At 39.0% G+C, this 21,448-nt stretch overlaps 1 protein-coding gene across 1 annotated transcript in view; it reads left to right on the top strand.

The window, feature by feature from the left end:
* CAMKMT (calmodulin-lysine N-methyltransferase) overlaps nucleotides 1-21,448 on the top strand; it is a gene marked incomplete at its 3' end in the record, with an annotated part of 399,114 nt that overhangs the window by 1,209 nt on the left and 376,457 nt on the right. Inside the window, exon 2 of the mRNA XM_079721077.1 lies at nucleotides 16,001-16,173. Coding sequence (XP_079577203.1) covers nucleotides 16,001-16,173 — 173 coding nt within the window. The remainder of the gene's footprint in view (nucleotides 1-16,000; nucleotides 16,174-21,448) is intronic.

Here is a 21,448-nt window from a genome sequence, read left to right as displayed (position 1 = left end):
ATTATAGGATAATAAAATGCAAGTCCTCATAGATCATTATCTATAGGAAATTTCTACAGTGAAGTAAACATCAACTAAATTTAAAGTATCAGAATAGTAAATTAGGGCCTTAAAATGATCAATCAAATCTTATCATGACGACTTAAGAGATTCCTAGTAAAAATTCTAGTTGACCATCACTTATATTCATTCCGAATTGCTGTCTACATTAGAATAAGGATAAGTTTCAGCTATGGCTGCCATTTGAACTCCTCACATGCTTTGAAGTTTAATGTTTTGGTATACATGTGCCCTCTGCTTAGAGTCTTTCTGTTTCTCTACTTGATGAATGACTGTTCATCCTTCAGACCTCTATTTCAATATCCTCTTACGTGAAGGCTCTGCTGACTCCTCTGGCTGAGTTAGACCTTCAGCTCACACTATATGGGTGAACCTCATATCACATTATTTTATGATCATTTGATCAGAGTCCAACTTTCTCACTAGAATAGGAGTTCTTCCTGGGAAAAGGTGATATTTTATTAATCTCCATCTTCTGCATCAGCTCTGGCTAGTTGATTTTTTTTTTTTACGGTACGTGGGCCTCTCACTGTTGTGGTCTCTCCCGTTGCGGAGCACAGGCTCCAGATGCGCAGGCTCAGCGGCCATGGCTCACGGGCCCAGGCGCTCCACGGCACGTGGGATCTTCCCGGACCGGGGCACGAACCCGTGTCCCCTGCATCAGCAGGCGGACTCTCAACCACTGCGCCACCAGGGAAGCCCTGGCTAGTTGATTTTTAGTAGATACTGTTACATGTTGTGGAAAGCCTGAGTAAGGACAGTCTTTAAGTGGCCCACAGCATCTCATCCTCAGTGTATTGTATCAGTGAGTAACAAATAACTACACCGTCACAACTGCATTCAACAGTGAGCATTTATTCTGTTTGTGGGCCACCTGGGAGTTGACTGACATAGGCTGTGATCAGCTGAGTGGCTCTATGCTGCATGCTTGGTCCACATGCCTCTAATTCTGGACTGACATGTTCTCATGGTGACGACAGAGGTATAAGAGAACAAATGCAACCACTGAAACACATTTTAAGCACCTACTAATATCCTGTTGGGCAAAGTAAGATACTTAGCCAAGCCCAAAGTTAGGGGGCAGAGAAGTATGTTTTTTTCTTTGAGGGAGCAGGGGAGAAAGTGAATATTTTTCTATAATAATCGAATCTTCCATGTATTTTAAACATTTGCAGGCTTTTAGTAAATACGTTTTAAATGAATGGACCATTTGCATCTTGTTAGCATCCAGCTGGAAAACTGTGAGGAATCTAAACAATGCTAGAGATATGCAATTCTTTTTCTCTCTCTTATGTGACATCTTCATGACATCTGCTATGTCTCCTTGTTTTCTCCCTCACAATTCTGTCTTTCCACTAGGGCTCCAGTGCTATCTCATGGCCCTTCACCTTAACTGTTCAATATTTCCTATGTTTTATAATTAACATTTTTGAGAGAAAACCTGGTTGATACTCATTTGATACTAGGTCGCATTGCTCTTGGGTGGCCTCAGCCTGCAGTGGCTTGAAGCGGGATTTTGGTTCATGGCCAGAGATTGAGGTTGGGCCATGGCAGTGAGAGTGCTGAATCTTAGCTACTAGACCACAAGGGACCAGTGGCCAGTGACGAGGCCCTGGCCCATCAGCTGTTGTAGAAGTGAATTTCCACATAGAGACGGAAAGTGGTGAAACAAGTGTTTATTAGGAGGAAAAGAGTACTTGTGGATAGACACATGGGCGAGCTCAGAGAGAGAGTTGTGTCCTTGTGGTAGTTTGAATCACTTTTATGGGGCATTTCTTCTGGGTTTCCTTTGGCCAATCATCTTGCTTTCCCTGGTTCTGAGTCCATATCAGTATATCTCAGGGTCCTCCCATGTGTGTGTGCGTGCATCTCTTAGCCAAGATGGATTCCAGCAAAGAGGCGTATGGGTAGGATGGCATCACTTACTATGGGGTAGCACCCCCTCCCTTTTTGACCTTCAGGGAGCCTTTCTGTGCATGTGTAGTGGAGAAGGTCTCCTTGACTTCAAGAATGGGGAATATGTGGTCTTTTATCTCTTATCTGGGCAGGGCTTAGCTCTTCTCCCTCCTGCTATTTTGGAGTATCTGCCCACAGGGGATGAACTCCAGCTGCTCATCCTCGGGCCCATCTATCTCCTGCCTCAACACGGAAAATTGCTGACTTTTGAGTCTAGTGCCCACTTTAATTACATGAGGTCTGAAAGTCTATGGATCAATATCAATAGAGGCTATGAATATTCTGTAATATTTTCTCTTTGTTGTGTCTCATTACCTGATGGCAAAGATAGCTGTTGGCAACTTCATCATCCACCCAGCTAGTGATCCAGAAGAAATAACCCTTTTCCCCAACACCCAAATCATTTCCTCCAAAGAACTCTAAGAGGCGGAGTTTGCACCAACTGCTGTGTCTAGGAGACTAGTGCACTTTGGCCTGCGTCATGAGCCCACCCTGTGGCAGGGAAAATAACAACCCTACCATTATTGCATAGAGAGAGAGAGAGGGGCATTTCCCAAGGGGAAGGGATGTAGAGCAGATGAAAAAGTAGCAAATGACCATTACATGCTTACACACATCTCACAACCACCTACAGAATGAATAATGGGGCCTAGAGGTCTGAATACTTGGCTGAAGAATCCGATTAATGGAATATTTCACAGTGTAATTTATTTTTTTAATTAAAAAAAAATTACTTTTTAAATTTTTTGGCTGTGCCTTGCGATGTGTGGGATCTTAGTTCCCCAACCAGGGATCGAACCTGTGCCCCCTGCATTGGAAGCGCAGAGTCTTAACCACTGGACTGCCAGGGAAGTCCCTCACATTACAATTTAAATTAAAGCAGGATGATATATGTTTGAGACTGTCAATGCGGAAAGAGACAGCATGATTTCTGGAATAGAATTTCATACAATTGATTTTAGTCCCAGATCTACCACCCTTAACTATTTGTATGATGGTGAGCACCCTCTTTGGACCTCAGTTTTCTCATTTGTAAATGAAAGAGTGGGACTAGATTTCTTTAAGACCTTCTTCCTAATAATTATTATTTCATTTGTTTTTGTAATATTTAATTCATGACAATACCAACAGGTGGTATAAAAAAGCTTGTGAAGAAGGACAGTTAACTTGGCAAACAACTCAACAGGGAAGGGCAGGAATAGTGCACTGGCACTATTCAGTTCACATGGCCCAGTTTAATAGAGGGAATGGAGAGTGTCTGTTAATCCAGAGAGTCAGTTACTAGAGATGTACTGTATTTTGTGCTCTTTTTAGGCCTTCTGATTCCATTGTAGAAAATGGCAAACAGACACCAAGAGATCATGTCTTAAGAATGGTTGTGTGATGTGCTTGTAGATCTTGCACTGAGGATTGTGGTTTAGATCCCTACGTAAGTGAAGAATTGAGGGATGGGCTCTTCATTGGTTTTTATTGGCATCACTTGGATCACTTTCTGCAGCAGGGGCTGAGCAAGGTCATTCGTGCTCTTTCACTCTTTTTTTTTGCATAGAGAATTATCCTTTGACAACATTTTATGCATCATTGTATTTATAAGGGTTCTTTCACATTGTTGAAGTTAAACTGACATTTCAATTGATTATAGAACTTTATACTGCTATAGTCACAGATGACATAGATTTTTTTGTACTCTGCAGATCATACTTTAACCTTAAACGTCTACATGTAATGCTCATCCCTGACCCCCGCTGTTCAAACCTTGTTGACATATACATCAGTGATTGGAGGAGATTTTCTTTTTTATGTCTCTGATTTATTAAGATTAATAATTGGTTTCATTGGATTCCTTAAAAATATTTAGGATTGTGTTTTAGGTTAAAAAGGTGAATGTGAATGTTTTCTTGAATTAGAAGTGTGTAGCTTATCAGTGTAAAAACAAAATATTCCACCAATAATTATTTTGAATGAAATGAACTTTTAACTGTGCAGTAAAGAAACTAAAATGTTTAGAAGGCTCTAGGTGTGAAAACATTTGTCTTTTTTTTTTTTGAATTTTATGTTTTGTGTATTGGGTTGGTCAAAATGTTCATTCAAGTTTTTCCATAAGATGTTACAAAAAAACCCAGAGGAACTCTTTGGCCAACCCAATATTTTCCACAATTAAAAAAATTTTAAAAGCAAAAACTTTCTAGAGCAGTGAATTTTGAGTGGGGTTTGGAAATTTACATATTTTAACAATTGCCCCAGATAAACATCTTTTCATGCTTATTTGCCATCTGTATATCACTTCAATGAAATGTCTCTTCATGTCTTTTGTCCATTTTCTTTTTTTTTAAAGGTGTACATATATTTATATTGGTAAATGTAAAAGAGAGAAAAACTAACATAGTATTGACTTATTTTAAACATTTTATCAAGGCACTTTTTTTTTTTTTAATACAGCAGGCTCTTATTACTCATCAGTTTTGTGCACATCAGTGTATACATGTCAATCCCAATCACCCAATTCATCCCACCACCACCACCCGCCCCCCTGCCTCTTCTCCCTTTGGTGTCCATACGTTTGTTCCCTACATCTGTGTCTCAATTTCTGCTCTGCAAACAGGCTCATCTGTACCATTTTTCTAGGTTCCACATATATGCGTTAATATACGATATTTGGTTTTCTCTTTCTGACTTACTTCACTCTGTATGACAGTCTCTAGATCCATCCACATCTCAACAAATGACCCAATTCCGTTCCTTTTGATGGCTGAGTAATATTCCATTATATATATGTACCACATCTTCTTTATCCATTCGCCCATCTGTTGATGGGCATTTAGGTTGCTTCCATGACCCGGCCATTGTAAATAGTGCTGCAGTGAACGTTGGGGTACATGTGTCTTTTTTTTTTTTTTTTTTGCAGTACGTGGGCCTCTCACTGTTGTGGCCTCTCCCGTTGCAGAGCACAGGCTCCGGACACGCAGGCTCAGCGGCCATGGCTCACGGGCCTAGCCGGTCCGCGGCATGTGGGATCTTCCCGGACCGGGGCACGAACCCGTGTCCCCTGCATCGGCAGGCGGACTCTCAACCACTGCGCCACCAGGGAAGCCCCTGCATGTGTCTTTTTGAATTATGGTTTTCTAAGGGTATATGCCCAGTAGTGGGATTTCTGGGTCATATGATAATTCTATTTTTAGTTTTTTAAGGAACCTCCATACTGTTCTCCATAGTGGCTGTACCAATTTACATTCCCACCAACAGTGCAAGAGGGTTCCCTTTTCTCCACACCCTCTCCAGCATTTGTTGTTTGTAGATTTTCTCATGATACCCATTCTAACCAGTGTGAGGTGATAACCTCATGGTAGTTTTGATTTGCATTTCTATAATAATTAGTGATGTTGAGCACCTTTTCATATGCTTCTTGGCCATCTGTATGTCTTCTTTGGAGAAATGTCTGTTTAGGTCTTCTGCCCATTTTTGGGTTGAGTTGTTTTTTTAATATTGAGCTGCCTGAGCTGTTTATATATTTTGGAGATTAATCATTTGTCCGTTGATGCGTTTGCAAATATTTTCTCCCATTCTGAGGGTTGTCTTTTCGTCTTGTTTATGGTTTCCTTTGCTGTGCGAAAGCTTTGAATTTTCACTCGGTCCCATTTGTTTACCTTTGTTTTTATTTCCATTACTCTAGGAGGTGGATCAAAAAAGACCTTGCTGTGATTTATGTGAAAGAGTGTTCTTCCTACGTTTTCCTCTAAGAGTTTTATAGTGCCCGGTCTTACATTTAGTTAGGTCTCTTATCAATTTTGAGTTTATTTTTGTGTATGGTGTTAGGGAGTGTTCTAATTTCCTTCTTTTACATGGAGCTGTCCAGTTTTCCCAGCACCACTTGTTTAAGAGACTGTCTTTTCTCCATTGTATATCCTTGCCTCCTTTGTCATAGATAGTTGATCATAGGTGTGTGGGTTTCTCTCTGGCCTTTCTATTCTGTTCCATTGATCTATATTTCTGTTTTTGTGTCAGTACCATATTGTCTGGATTACTGTAACTTTGTAGTATAGTCTGAAGTCAGGGAGTCTGATTCCTCCAGCTCCGTTTGTTTCCCTCAAGACTGCTGTGGCTATTTGGGGTCTTTTGTGTCTCCATACAAATTTTAAGATTTTTTGTTTTAGTTCTGTAAAAAAAATGCCATTGGTAATTTGATAGGGATTGCATTGAATCTGTAGATTGCTTTGGGTAGTATAGTCATTTTCACAATATTGATTCTTCCAACCAAGAACATGGTATATCTCTCCATCTGTTGGTATCATCTTTAATTTCTTTCATCAGTGTCTTATAGTTTTCTGCATAAAGGTCTTTTGTCTCCCTAGGTAGGTTTATTCTTAGGTATTTTATTCTTTTTCTTGTACTGGTAAATGGGAGTGTTTCCTTAATTTCTCTTTCAGATTTTTCATCATTAGTGTATAGGAATGCAAGAGATTTCTGTGCATTGATTTTGTATCCTGCAACTTTACCAAATTCATTGATTAGCTCTAAAAGTTTTCTGATGGCATCTTTTAGGATCCTTTATGTATAGTATCATATCATCTGTAAACAGTGACAGTTTTACTTCTTTCCCAATTTGCGTTCCTTTTATTTCTTTTTCTTCTCTGATTGCCGTGGCTAGGACTTCCAAAACTATGTTGAATAATAGTGGTGAGAGTGGACATCCTTGTCTTGTTCCTGATCTTGGAGGAAATGCTTTCAGTTCTTCTCCATTGAGAATGATGTTTGCTGTGGCTTGTCATATATGGCCTTTATTTTGTTGAGGTAGTTTCCCTCTATGCCCACTTTCTGGAGAGTTTTTACCATAAATGGGTGTTGAATTTTGTCAAAAGCTTTTTCTCCATCTATTGAGATGATCATATGGTTTTTCTTCTTCAGTTTGTTAATATGGCGTATCACATTGATTGATTTGCATATATTGAAGAATCCTTGCATCCCTGGGATAAATCCCACTTGATCATGGTGTATGATCCTTTTAATGTGCTGTTAGATTCTGTTTGCTAGTATTTTGTTGAGGATTTTTGCATCTATATTCATCAGTGATATTGGTCTGTAATTTTCTTTTTTTGTAGTATCTTTGTCTGGTTTTGGTATCAGGGTGATGGTGGCTTCGTAGAATGAGTTTGGGATTGTTCCTTCCTCTGCAATTTTTTGGAAGAGTTTGAGAAGGATGGGTGTTAGCTCCTCTCTAAATGTTTGATGGAATTCACCTGTGAAGCCATCTGGTCCTGGACTTTTGTATGTTGGAAGATTTTTCATCACAGTTTTAATTTCATTACTTGTGATTGGTCTGTTCATATTTTCTATTTCTTCCTGGTTCAGTCTTGGAAGGTTATACGTTTGTAAGAATTTGTTCATTTTTTCCAGGTTGTCCATTTTACTGGCATAGAGTTGCTTGTAGTAGTCTCTTAGGATGCTTTGTATTTCTGCGGTGTCTGTTGTAACTTCTGTTTCATTTCTCATTTTATTGATTTGAGTCCTCTCCCTCTTTTTCTTGATGAGTCTGGCTAATGGTTTATCAATTTTGTTTATCTTCTCAAAGAACCAACTTTTAGTTTTATTGACTTTGCTTTTGCTTTCTTTGTTTCTATTTCATTTATTTCTGCTAAACTTCCCTCTTAGAACTGCTTTTGCTGCATCCCATAGGTTTTGGATCGTCGTGTTTTCATTGTCATTTGTCACTCAGTATTTTTTGATTTCCTCTTTGATTTCTTCAGGGATCTCTTGGTTATTTCGTAACGTATTGTTTAGCCTCCATGTGTTTGTGTTTTTTACGTTTTTTTCCTTGTAATTCATTTCTAATCTGATAGTGTTTTGGTCGGAAAAGATGCTTGATATGATTTCAATTTTCTTAAATTTACTGAGGCTTGATTTGTGACCCAAGATGTGATCTATCCTGGAGAATGTTCCATGCACAGTTGAGAAGAAAGTATAATCTGCTGTTTTTGGATGGAATGTCCTATAAACATCAGTTAAATTTATCTGGTCTATTGTGTCATTTAAAGCTTGTGTTTCCTTATTAATTTTTTGTTTGGATGATCTGTCCATTGGTGTAAGTGAGGTGTTAATGTCCCCACTATTATTGTGTTACTGTCGATTTCCTCTTTTAGAGCTGTTAGCAGTTGCCTTATGTATTGAGGTGCTCCTATGTTGGGTGCATATATAGTTGTTATATCTTCTTTTTGGATCGATCCCTTGATCATTATGTAGTGTCCTTCCTTGTCTCTTGTAACATTCTTTTATTTTATTTTATTTATTTATTTATTTATTTATTTATTTATGTGGCATGCGGGCCTCCAACTGTTGTGGCCTCTCCCGTTGTGGAGCACAGGCTCTGGACGCGCAGGCTCAGCGGGCATGGCTCTCGGGCCCAGCCGCTCCGCGGCCTGTGTGATCTTCCCGGACCGGGTCACGAACCCGTGTCCCCTGCATCGGCAGGCGGCCTCTCAACCACTGCGCCACCAGGGAAGCCCAACATTCTTTATTTTAAAGTCTATTTTATCTGATATGAGTATTGCTACTCCAGCATTCTTTTGATTTTCATTTGCATGGAATATATTTTTCCATCTCCTCACTTTCAGTCTGTATGTGTCCCTAGGTCTGAAGTGGGTCTCTTATAGACAGCATATATGTGGGTCTTGTTTTTGTTTCCATTCAGCAAGCCTGGGTCTTTTGGTTGGAGCATTTAATCCATTCACGTTTAAGGTAATTATCGATATGTATGTTCCTGTGACCATTTTCTGAATTGTTTTGGGTTTGTTTTTATAGGTCCTTTTCTTCTCTTGTGTTTCCCACTTAGAGAAGTTCCTTTAGCATTTGCTGTAGACCTGGTTTCGTGGTGCTGAATTCTCTTAGCTTTTGCTTGTCTGTAAAGCTTTTGATTTCTCCATTGAACCTGAATGAGATCCTTGCCGGGTAGCGTGATCTTGATTGTAGGTTCTTCCCTTTCATCACTTTAAGTATATCATGCCACTCCCTTCTGGCTTGTAGAGTTTCTGCTGAGAAATCAGCTGTTAACCTTATGGGAGTTCCCTTGTATGTTATTTGTTGTTTTTCCCTTGCTGCTTTCAATAATTTTTCTTTGTCTTTAATTTTTGCCAGTTTGATTACTATGTGTCTTGGCGTGTTTCTCCTTGGGTTTATCCTGTGTGGGAGTCTCTGTGCTTCCTGGACTTGGGTGGCTATTTCCTTTCCCATGTTAGGGAAGTTTTCGACTATAATCTCTTCAAATATTTTCTCGGGTCCTTTCTCTCTTCTCCTTCTGGGACCCCTATAATGCGAATGTTGTTGCGTTTAATGTTGTCCCAGAGGTCTCTTAGGCTGTTTTCATTTCTTTTCATTCTTTTTCTTTATTCTGTTGTGCAGCAGTGAATTCCACCATTCTGTCTTCCAGGTCACTTATCCGTTCTTCTGCCTCAGTTATTCTGCTATTGATTCCTTCTAGTGTAGTTTTCGTTTCAGTTATTGTATTGTTCATCTCTGTTTGTTTGTTCTTTAATTCTTCTAGGTATTTGTCAAACATTTCTTGCATGTTTTCGATCTGTGCCTCCATTCTTTTTCCGAGGTCTTGGATCATCTTCACTATCATTATTCTGAATTCTTTTTCTGTAAGGTTGCCTATCTCCACTTCATTTAGCTGTTTTTCTGGGGTTTTATCTTGTTTCTTCATCTGGTACATAGCCCTCTGTCTTTTTATCTTGTCTGTCTTTCTGTGAATGTGGTTTTTGTTCCACAGGCTGCAGGATTGTCCATTTGTGATTTTAGACTCACAAAGTTGTAAAAGTTATTAGACTGTATTAATCATTAGACTCACAGAGCTGTAAAATTATTAGACTGTATTAATCAATAGTCTTCCTAAGAGTAAATATAACAATTTTCTAGAGGTTAAATACTTTAACTGCCATTTCTAAAATAATGCTGAATATTTTTATTTGGCTCATTTTTATTATTTAAATTAAGACCAGAAATCTATGATTTATTTTCTTTTTAAAAAAATATTGATTGGACTTCCCTGGTGGCACAGTGGTTGAGAGTCCTCCTGCCGATGCAGGGGACACGGGTTCGTGCCCCAGTCCAGGAAGATCCCACATGCTGCAGAGCGGCTGGGCCCGTGAGCCATGGTTGCTGAGCCTGTGCGTCCGGAGCCTGTGCTCCACAACGGGAGAGGCCACAACAGTGAGAGGCCCGCGTACTGCAAAGAAAAAAAAAAATTATTTATTTATTTGGCTGCACCAGGTCTTAGTTGCGGCACATGGGATCTTCGTTGCTGCTACGGGATCTTCATTGTGGCACATGGGACCTTTTTAGTTGTGGCACGTGGATCCTTAGTTGCAGCACACGAACTCTTAGTTGCAGCATGTGGGATCTAGTTCTGTGACCGGGGATTGAAGCTGGGCCCCCTGCATTGGGAGCGTGGAGCATTAGCCACTGGACCACCAGGGAAGTCCCTATGATTTATTTTCAATCTTAAAAACAGTTTTGAGTCCTAAAAATGATGCTTTTATATGAATTTTTCTAAGATTAAAAAATTTAGTATTTAAAAAATTTTCAGCTTTATTGAGGTATAATTGACAAATAAAATTGTAAACTATTTAAAGTGTTCAGTGTGATGATTTGATATATGTTTGCGTTGTGAAAGGATTCTCCACCCCCATCCCCAATGAGTTAACACATCCATCACCTTTTTTGGTGTTGTTGTTAAGAACACTTTCTTCCATTCCTCTTTTTTCTGGAGCTTTCAAACAACCTAATATTTTCACTTTGTCTACCTGATTTTCATTGCCTTCTTGTTCCTTCTAAATTCCTTGTGGAAAAGAGAGTCTATATCCCTCTGTCACCTCTAATTTTTTGCTGTTTTAGGAAGCTGCTCTCTTTAGGTACTCATTTTACTTCACAGTTCTAGCTCAGACCCCAAACTTTATTTATAAAGTTTATAAACCTTTTTTCTCTGAACTTTGAGTATTTTGCTTCATGCCTGATAATTCCATTTGAATACTGTATAATCGTATAGTGGGTTGGCAGGAGATATTCTAAAAATGGTAGGTGGGACTTCCCTGGTGGTCCAGTGGTTAAGAATTTGCCTTCCAATGCAGGGAACGCAGGTTTGACCCCTGGTCAGGGAACTAAGATCGCACATGCCGTGGGGCAGGTAAGCCTGCATGCCACAACTACTGAGCCCGCGTGCTCTGGAGCTGGCGTGCCACAACTAGAAAGAAGCCAGAGTGTCACAACTAGAGAAGCCTGTGTGCCACAATGAAAGATCTCTCATGCTGCAACTAAGACCTGATACATCAAATAAATAAATAAATAAATAAATAAATTAATTAAAAAAAATAAAAGTGGTAGGTGATAAGTTTATACCTTGATGGGAGATTTGAGTATCCTCTCAAGTCACAAAGCTGCAGATTTTTTAAAATATAAATTTATTTTATTTATTTATTTATTTTTGGCTCCACTGGGTCTTCGTTGCTGCTTGCAGGCTATCTTTAGTTGCGGGGAGCAGGTGCTACTCTTTGTTGTGGTGCATGGGCTTCTCATTGCAGTGGCTTCTCTTGTTTCAGAGCACAGGCTCTAGGCGTGCAGGCTTCAGTGGTTACAGCATGCGGTCTCAGTAGTTGCGGCTCGCGGGCTCCAGAGCGCAGGCTCAGCAGCTGTGGTGCACGGGCCCAGCTGCTCTGTAGCATGTGGGATCTTCCCGGACCAGGGCTCAAACCCACGTCCCCTGCATTGGCAGGCAAGCTGTCAACCACTGCGCCACCAGGGAAGCCCTGCAGATATTTTTGATGGCCTTAAAATAACCAAATCAAAAGTAATTTAACTTGATCTCCATTATAGTTACCTTTATTGAGAATGTATAGATTACATAAATAAATGTTTGCTTTTATTTATTCTAAGTATATTGCCTGTTACTTTCATTGAGTATTACCTTGTTGACATATTGTAGATCATGGGATTTACTAAACTATAAAAGCCCCTTTAAATATTATACATGTATTGATTTAAATAATTTTTTACCTTAGTGATTTATGATGCCATTACCTTGACATCACAGTAATTTAATTAGTATAAAAAGGCATTTGCTTCTTGGAAGTTAATTGGACAAGATCTAAAACAATATATAATATCTACATTTTACATTTTAAAATTTAATTACTTTGTTTTTTTCTTGAGACTAAGCTTTGTTGAGTGGTGTGTTTTTCTTCCTGATGACCATAGTTGATAGATAACAAAAAGACCCTATTTTTGTGAAAACTTTTAAAACAATTCATCCTTTCTTTCTTTCTTTTTTTTGTTTTTGCGGTACGTGGGCCTCTCACTGTTGTGGCCTCTCCCGTTGCGGAGCACAGGCTCCAGATGCACAGGCTCAGTGGCCATGGCTCACGGGCCTAGCTGCTCCGCGGCATGTGGGATCTTCCCGCACCGGGGCACAAACCCGTGTCCCCTGCATCGGCAGGCGGACTCTCAACCACTGCGCCACCAGGGGAGCCCTAAAACTATCACTGAAACAAGTGCAACAAGGTAAAATAAAACCTCAACAGAAAAAAGAAAAAAAAAGGGGGGGGGCGGGAAACAAGCCAAAAGGGGAGAACAATTACAGAGTATAAAGAATAAAATAAAATTAGAAAAATAAAAGATTTATTAGGAAAAATAAAACCATAAAAGAATCAACAACAATGAATCAGCAAGGTAAAACAGAACCCCAATCTAAAAGAAGAGAAAAGAAAAAGAAAAAAAAAAAAAGCCCTGGCTATGGGGGCGAAGTTTAGGTGGGGGCTGGAACTTAGGCAGGGGCGGGGTTTAGGGTGGGGCAGGACCCAGGCATTTGGTGTTACGTTTGATCATGGGGCGGGGCCTAGGCTCAGGACCCATGTAGCTGGAAAAGGCCTTGAGGAGGGCCACATTCAGGTGTGGTGCAGGGCCTCTTCTTAAGACCTGTGTGGAAGGGGAGAGGCAGCACATGGAAGGGAGGGCCTCTGGAGTGTGGGGTTCCAGAGTTTGGAGGTAGGGCCCTGAGTGAGGGTGTGTGGGTGGGGTTGAGGCCCAGTGCATTGGAGGGGGTCTCCGAGTGTAGAGGTGGGGCCCTGGGTGAGGGTGTAAGGGTGGGGCTTGGATTCTGCATGGCAGGAGGGAGGCTCCGAGGGCAGAGGATTAGGCCCGAGTCCAACAGGCTCTCTGGTGCCTAAGTGGACAGGGAAGGCACTGGCCACATTCCCTTCCATTCCTTCGTGCCCCTCCCTCACCATCTCCCCCCGGGTGTCCCCTGTCACTGCTGGACCCCTAACTGCGGGTGGGTCCCGCTGGGTGTAGGAACTACCCTCCCCCAGCCACCCCTCAGGGTTGCCAGTCCTGGAGGTCAGGCCTTTACTTTTGCTCCTCCTTCCTCCCTTCCACTCCCTCAGGACCTGCATGGCTGGAGGGGGCCTCGGTCGGCAGAGGATGAGTCCTGGGATCTCAGCAGGTTCCTGGGCGCCCAAGTGGTCAGGAGAAACCTGGCCACGCTCCCTTTTGATCCTCTGCCCTCCCAATGGTCCCCCAATTTACCCCTTCCGGCATGGGATCCCTTCCCCTCCCCCAGCTGCCCCTTAGGGGCACCAGTCCCGTCCTGCCTCCACTTCTCCCCCTTCACTCCTCCCATGCCCATGTCCTACCCGGTCGCTGGAGGTTCGTCCTGTCCCCTTAGGTGTCTGTGGTCCCTCACCGGTGCCTGGTAGGTGCCCTAGTTGTGGGGGGAGATGAATTCCGAGTCCTCCTAGTATGCCATCTTGACTCCGCCCTTGAAATGTATTTTCATTATTCAGTTCAAAATACTTTCTAATTTCCATTGTGTTCTTTTTTTGATTCAGAGGTTATTTAGAAGTTTATTGCTTAACTTCCAAATATATTTGGTTTTTCATATCTTTTTATTTTTCATTTGTTTATGACTATTAGAGCACTTTATATCTTAAAAAAACTTTATGGAAATGTCAAACATATACAAAAGTGGAAAAAAATAGTTTAATAACCACTCAGGTGTCCATAGCTTCAACTATTTTTAACTCTGGACCAAATTCGTTTCATTTCTGTTCTCTCATTATGCAACCCTCACCAGATTATTTTGAAGCGAATCTCAGATATAATATTTTTTTCTTTAAATATTTCGGTATGTACCTATACAAGATGACATTAAAAAATTAATTACAATACCATATCCTATCCAGAATATGTCATAAAATATCTGGTCAGTTTCCAAAAGTTTTCCATTGTCTCCTAATTTTTCTTTACAGTTTGATTATTTTGAAAACAGGATCCAAATTAAGTTCCAAATATTGTTATTGGTTGATATGTTCAAGTCTTTTTAATCTAAATATTCCCTTAGCATGTCTCTTTTTCAACCCTTGCCGTTTATTTTAGAAGCAACTGGGTGTTTTGTAGTTTCCCATAATTTGAATTTTGCTAATTGCACTTGATTATGTTGTTTAATGTGTTCCTCTATCCCTGTATTTCCTATTTCCTGTAAGATATAGAGGCTTGATCCGATTCAGATTTCATGTTTTTTGTTTTGTCTTGTTTAGTTGGTCAAGATGGTGGTGGTGTGAGATTTCATCAATAATCATAGTGATGTCTGGTTATTTCTCTTCTTGATGATGATTACCTAGGTTCATGAATTCATGAGGGAGTTGAAAAATGGTGATATTCTGTTGTTCCTTCTTCATTTATTACTTGGGATACTAGTGTAAAGAGAAATTTCCCCTCATCTTCCATTTGGATATTCTCAGTTATGGTTCATATAGAAGAGACAGATACATACTTGATTTTTTCTCCTCATTTACTAGTTTTCAAAATAACTTGGTTCTTTAGCATTTTTCAGTGATCATCAATGAGGCATTTAAAAAGTTACCGTTATGAACTAATGTGTTTCAATTCAGTTACATTTATTACCTTTGTTAATGCTTGCACTATCCCATGTTTGGCCAATGGACCCTGCTCAGATTGTCTCCTGAGTCCTTTTGATATAACCCTTAATTTTGTATGGCTTTCTTGTTTTTTTGTGTGCATGATGCTCCAGACTTATCTTGTACAATTCCTGCCCTTCTTCCAAGGGCCTTACTTTTTTTTTTTTTTCTTTCTTTTTTTTGGCTGTGCTGCGTGGCTTGCATTATCTTAGTTCCCTGACCAGGAATTGAACCCATGCCCTTGGCAGTGAAAGCGTGGAGTTCTAACCCCTGGACCACCAGGGGATTCCCCTTACTTTGTTTTAATAAAAAAAGGTATTTAGAGACAGCAGTATGTGCAGTAGGTGTGCTCATTGCTACTAGTTTGGTCATTGTTGTTAGACCTTTTCAGTGGTTAGATGTAGGAAATATATGTACAGTTTTAAACAATGAAATACATCATTAGTTTATATTATACTTTATTCAGATTCAGAACTACAGGGTTTTTGCTTAACCTCATTAATCTTACAGCTGTATCTCCTTTCTTCCATACTTAAAAACCTAGTTTTCAATGGCACCAACAAAACTACTGATTTGATTTATCTTAACACACACACACACACACACACACACACACCGGCTCAGAATAACATACCTGCCCCTGCCTAGGTATTAAGCTTTGAAATTCAGCTTTTACCCCCTAAGTCTACAAGCTGTTGAAGGTGCTGCTTGTCTTCTCTGCTCTTTCTTTTGGAATTGAGGAATGTTTCACAAGAAAAGTGGTTGCAAAAGCCAGACTCATCTCTCTAGATTTACCTCCTTTTAAAGATATTAGACTGGTAGATCTTCACTATATTCTTTGCCCTCTGATGCCTTCGAGTAATGTTTTAAAATATTTTGTGCATCTTTTCTAGTTGTCTTCAGTAAGATGTTGGTCTGAATTATCTAATCTGCCATTATTGGAAAAGAAAGTCCCCTTACCACTTAAATGTTGAACATTTAATTTATATTTATATAATGTGACCATAATATTTGGTTTTATTTCAAAGGTCCTGAAACAAAAACACCTGGATGATTGTCTACGACATGTATCTGTAAGAAGATTTGAATCATTTAATCTGTTTTCAGTAACAGAAGCCCAAAAAAGGGAAACTGAAGAGGAAGTTGGTGCCTGGGTTCAATATACAAGCATCTTCTATCCTGAATACAGTATTTTCTTAAGGTAAACATCACTCTAGTTAAGATTTTTTTTTAAGCTTTTTTCTCTTTTAGAAGAAAACAATCTACTAAGAATCTCATTGTTCATTCTATTGAGTTTGCAGGCAGTCTTTATCAGAACTTAGGTTTTGCAACTTTGTGTTTGGAATCTTGTTAACTGGGTCTTACTGTATTCTCAGAACTAAAAAAAAAAACATTCTAAGGAATGTATCAGCATTTGAGGATAAAGTTCAAATCAAAGGGTTCATTTAATCATTGTCTCATAGCATTTGATTATAAAAAAAAGCCAAGTTCTTTTTGAGGCAAAGAAGACTGAAAATGAAAACAGAATTTTTCCAAACTGTTCTTCAAGTAGTAGTTATTTGAAAAATCAAGCTTTGGTATTTTTCCCATTCATGTTTTGTCACTTTCAGAATAGAATCTTAGGAATAGGAGGAGAAAATTCACCCAAAACACTGATATCGTGAGAAGCATACAGACTGTTCTTGCTTTAAAAATCATTAGAAGAGAAATAAGAGAGTTGCAAACTGAAGTAACAAGATATCATTTTTACTGAATTAATTTTCTCTCACAGTTATAGTCTAGGATGTTGCAGTATTACTGCAGGTATTTGATTTTATAAAATCTGCCTTTCTTGACAAGATTTCACATTTTGAAAGGGAGGGAGGAGTACATTTACAGTAACTGTAAGAAGAGCAAAAAACATTTTAAGTGGAAACGTGTCTGAATACAGTTTAGGTGAGGTTAGGAATAATTTTAAGAAAAAAAGTTTTCACAAAGGATGTCTATTTATAGTATATGTTTCCTGAACTATTTTAGTTTAAAATATCTCAGCTCTAAAAGATACCATAATAGCTTAAAATTTGGGATTTGGATAAAAATTCACTAGGGTGGGCAGGGGAATGCAATTAGGATCTGGTTTCATCATATTGATTTATTAAAAACTCTAAATAGAAGGTAAAAACTTAGGGATTTGTGAGCTTGCCTGTACATTCATTATGGGATTCAAATTAGAATACCTCAACTGCCTGGCATCCTGATGGAGATAATTAGTTTAGGCATTGATTAGGAAGGAAAGAAAAATGCATTAAATGCTTACTGTTTGCCAAGTACAGTACTACGTGCTTTGATGTATTCTAATTCATGTACTCCTTACAATAACTCTGTGAAGTAGGAATGAAGATGATTAAACAATTGGAAGATAGAATCTATAAGGATATTAAAGAGAAGGAGAAACAAAGTAATACCCCTACTGGTAGGGGTCTTCAGGTATAAAGCTCTAAAACTTATCTTCTACATCTACCGTAACAAGAGGCAGTAAGTGTAAACTGTACCAAGAATAACTTCCTGACATCTTCAAGACCCTGGTAAGGCTTAGCCAGAGAGAATGTGAAATCTTCTGTTCTTGAGAGCTTTCAAAATAAGGCATGGTTCTCCACCTGGTGGAGATGGCATTGATGTAGCAGCAAGACACCTCTCCAACAGTGTGGTTCTTTGTGATATATCCATCTTTGAAAGAATAAATATATCTATATAAATATGATATTAAATCCTAGTTTATAGAAAGAAGACAGGTGACTGAGCTAGAATGAGCTAGGCCTCATTGGCTGATTTCTGTGCATTAATTTTGTATCCTGCAACCTTACTAGATTCACTAATTAGTTCTAGTCGTTTTCTGGTGACATCCTTAGGATTTTCTATGTATAGTAAAAAACTGTATTAAAAAAATTTCTTCTTCTTGTCTTATAAGTTGCAATTTCTTGTTGTAAAGAGATTACTGTATAGATACTAGAAATTGTTGTTCCCCGCCCCTGTATTTTAACTTAATTTCATTGTAATAGGAATTTGCATATTCTGGAAACTTTAAAATACTTCCATTTATATTCAGAACCATAAAAGTGCCTGAGTTATTCATTTATAAATGTATACATGTCTTAGGTATAGAAAAGCTGAGAGGCCTGAACTGTCCTCCTTTCTTTGAATGACTCCTGTTGCTATGGTAATTGCTGAATTAGAAGCCTAGCATTCTTGCCTTTTGGCCTGTCCTGGAGGCTTAGAATGGACAAGAAGTCAAGAATGACTTTGTCTTTGACTGTAGTACAAAAAATGCACGGCATTGAGATCATGTATTGCTTCTCTAAGGAAAGGAAAAAAAATAAAACAAACCCTCACCCCACTGGATTTAATATGTACCCTGTGTGTGCTCACTGAATAAAAACTTGTGGTGGGAATGGTATGCTTATGAAATTAGATGTATGGCGGATTATCCTTATATGTGTAGTGTATCATAGGTGCCCCTTTAAAACTTGACAAGGTTGGTATCTGAGGCAAATATGGATACTGAATTTATATTTGTTTATTTATTATTTTTAATTTAAATTTATTTATTTATTTGTTCATTTTTGGCTGCATTGGGTCTTCGTTGCTGCGTGCAGGCTTCTTCTAGTTGCAGTGAGCAGGGGCTACTCTTTGTCGCCGTGCGCAGGCTTCTCATTGTGGTGGCTTCTCGTTGCGGAGCATGGGCTCTAGGCACGTGGGCATCAGTAGTTGTGGCTCGTGGGCTCTAGAGCTCAGGCTCAGTAGTTGTGACGCACGGACTTAGTTGCTCTGCAGCATGTGGGATCTTCAGGGACCAGGGCTCGAGCCTGTGTCCCCTGCATTGGCAGGTGGATTCTTAACCACTGTGCCACTAGGGAAGTCCCTGAATTTATATTTTAAAAGTACAGTTTTAATGTTAGTAGTGCTGTTAACCACAGCGGTGAATATTAAAGGAGCTTTTGTCCTCTTGTATTTTATTTTGTATTTTAGAAGGAACTTTATAGGAGCTTCAAAATGTGGTGCAGTGTATGTAGAAAATTAAAAGACTAATCCATTGAGTCATGTTTTCATGGAGCTTAAATCACAGATATGGGCTAATTATAACTTAATTTTCTAGGTTATTTAAACTCCAATCATGATTGTTTGTGTAGTTTGCTTACATATACATATATTCAAAGTTTCAGTAAATTGAAATATTCCCTAGGTACTTTTTCAAATTATCATATATTATGTAGAAATAATCTTTTAGTTTCCTATAACTAGTAGATGTAAGACTGAAAAAAAAAACTCTTCAGCCATTTATTTTTGAAAGAGCTCCAAAGTAGCATGGAAAATCAACTTTTTAAACCTTTTCCTTCAGGAAACCTTTCCTCTTTGCTCTTATGCAGCCTCTTAGGACCCATTCCACTCTCTGGCTTACTTTTTCTGATTTTGGGGGACCACTTTTCTTTTTAATCAAGGTAAAATTAATCATTTTAAATTGTGCAATTCAGTATATTCATGATGTTGTGCAACCATCACCACTCTCTAATTTCCGAAGCTTTTCATCACCCCAAAAGGAAACCCCATCCCCATTACTAGTAACTCTCCATCTTCCTCCTCCCCCTAGCCCCTGGCAACTACTTATCTACTTTCTGTCTATATGGATTTGCCTATTCTGGACATTTTATATAAGTAGAATCATATGATATGTGGCCTTTATATTTGGCTTCTTTCACTTAGCATAATGTTTTCTGATTCATCCATGTTATAGCATATACCAGAACTTCATTCCTTTTTTATGGATGAATAATATTCCATTGTACGGACAATACCATATTTTGTTTATCCCTTCATCAGTTGATGGACATTTGGGTAGTTTCTACTTTTTGGCTATTATGAATAATGTTGCTATGAACATTCATGTACAAGTTTTTATGTGAATGTATAAGTTTTTTTTTTTCTTTTGCGGTGCACGGGCCTCTCACTGCTGTGGCCTCTCCTGTTGCGGAGCACAGGCTCCGGACGCGCAGGCTCAGCGGCCATGGCTCACGGGCCCAGCTGCTCCGTGGCATGTGGGATCTTCCCGGACAGGGGCATGAACCCATGTCCCCTGCATCGGCAGGTGGACTCTCAACCACTGCGCCACCAGGGAAGCCCGAATGTATAAGTTTTAAATTCTTTCTTTTAGGTATGTACTGAGGGGCAGAATTACTGGGTCATGTAGTAACTCTTTGTTTAACTTTTTAAAGAATAGCCAAATTGTTTTCCACAGTGGCTGTGCCATTTTACCTACTAGGAATATATGAGTTTCTCCCCATTCTTGCAAGCACCTATGATTTTTCCTATATTATTATTATTTTGTATTATTGCCATTCTAGTGGGTGTAAAGTGATATCTTACTGTTGTTTTGATTTGCAGTCCCCCAGTGACTAATTATGTTGTATGTTTTTTCATGTGCCCGTTGGCCATTTGTATATCTTCTTTGGAGAAATGTCTATTCAAGTCCTATGCCCATTTTTAATTGGGTTGTTTGTCTCTTTGTTATTGAATTTCAGACTTCTTTATATATTCTGGATACTTGACCCATATCAGATATGTGATTTGCAAATATTTTCTCCCATCTTCTGCGTTATCTTTTCACTTTCTTGATAGTGTCCTTTGGTGTACAAAAGTTTTTAGTTTTGTTGAAGTTCAATTTATCTATTTTTTTCTTTTGTTATTTGTGTTTTGGGTGCCATATTTAGCCCTCACTTACTTTTAACCTCTGGTTTCAATCTCTTGATACCTTTAGGCTTCAAATTTTTCTCTTGTAGCTTTTTTTTTTTCCCTCTTCAGATAATTATCTGCCCCAGTGACTTGCTCCTTAGTCCTTACCCCATAGGCCATTCTTTAGAAAAACTCAAAGGTCCTCAGGTCTAGCATAGCTTTAGGTGCTTGTGAAAAAAATTGGTTGGCTTTGGGAAGAAAAAACTGACTACTGGTAAATTTTTTTCCAGCTTTATTGAGATATTGATATAATTGACATATAACACAGTGTAAATTTAAGGTATACACTGTGTTGACTTGATTCACTTATATATTGCAAAATGATTAGTACCATACTACTAGCTGACACCTCTATCATGTCACATAATTATCATTTCTTTTTTGTGGTGAGAACATTTAAATTAAAGGCTTGGGAAACAAGTTAACGCTTCAGAGTTTAGGAGAATATGGAGTGAACTTTTTATACCCTGGATATGTTAGCAAAATGTTATGACTGTTATATAACGTTAATTATCAGTGTAACGGTAAAACTGAAGTTTGATAAGGTCCCTTCCTTGCAGGTATTACTGTCTAATAACCACATTGTCCAGGCAGGACCTAGGTAAACAGTTGAAAGATTAAGGGTAGACAAGATCTTATAAAGTTGATACTTGAATAAAGTATAGATGACTCTGAACAAAGAAAAGTCCTTGAGTTTGGGCCAAATGAAAGGG

This window comes from Hyperoodon ampullatus (genome assembly GCF_949752795.1).
Source record: "Hyperoodon ampullatus genome assembly, chromosome: 15".
NCBI lineage: Eukaryota > Metazoa > Chordata > Mammalia > Artiodactyla > Ziphiidae > Hyperoodon > Hyperoodon ampullatus.
Note: the sequence above shows the minus strand (reverse complement) of the source record. Positions and strands in the feature narration are given on the sequence as shown.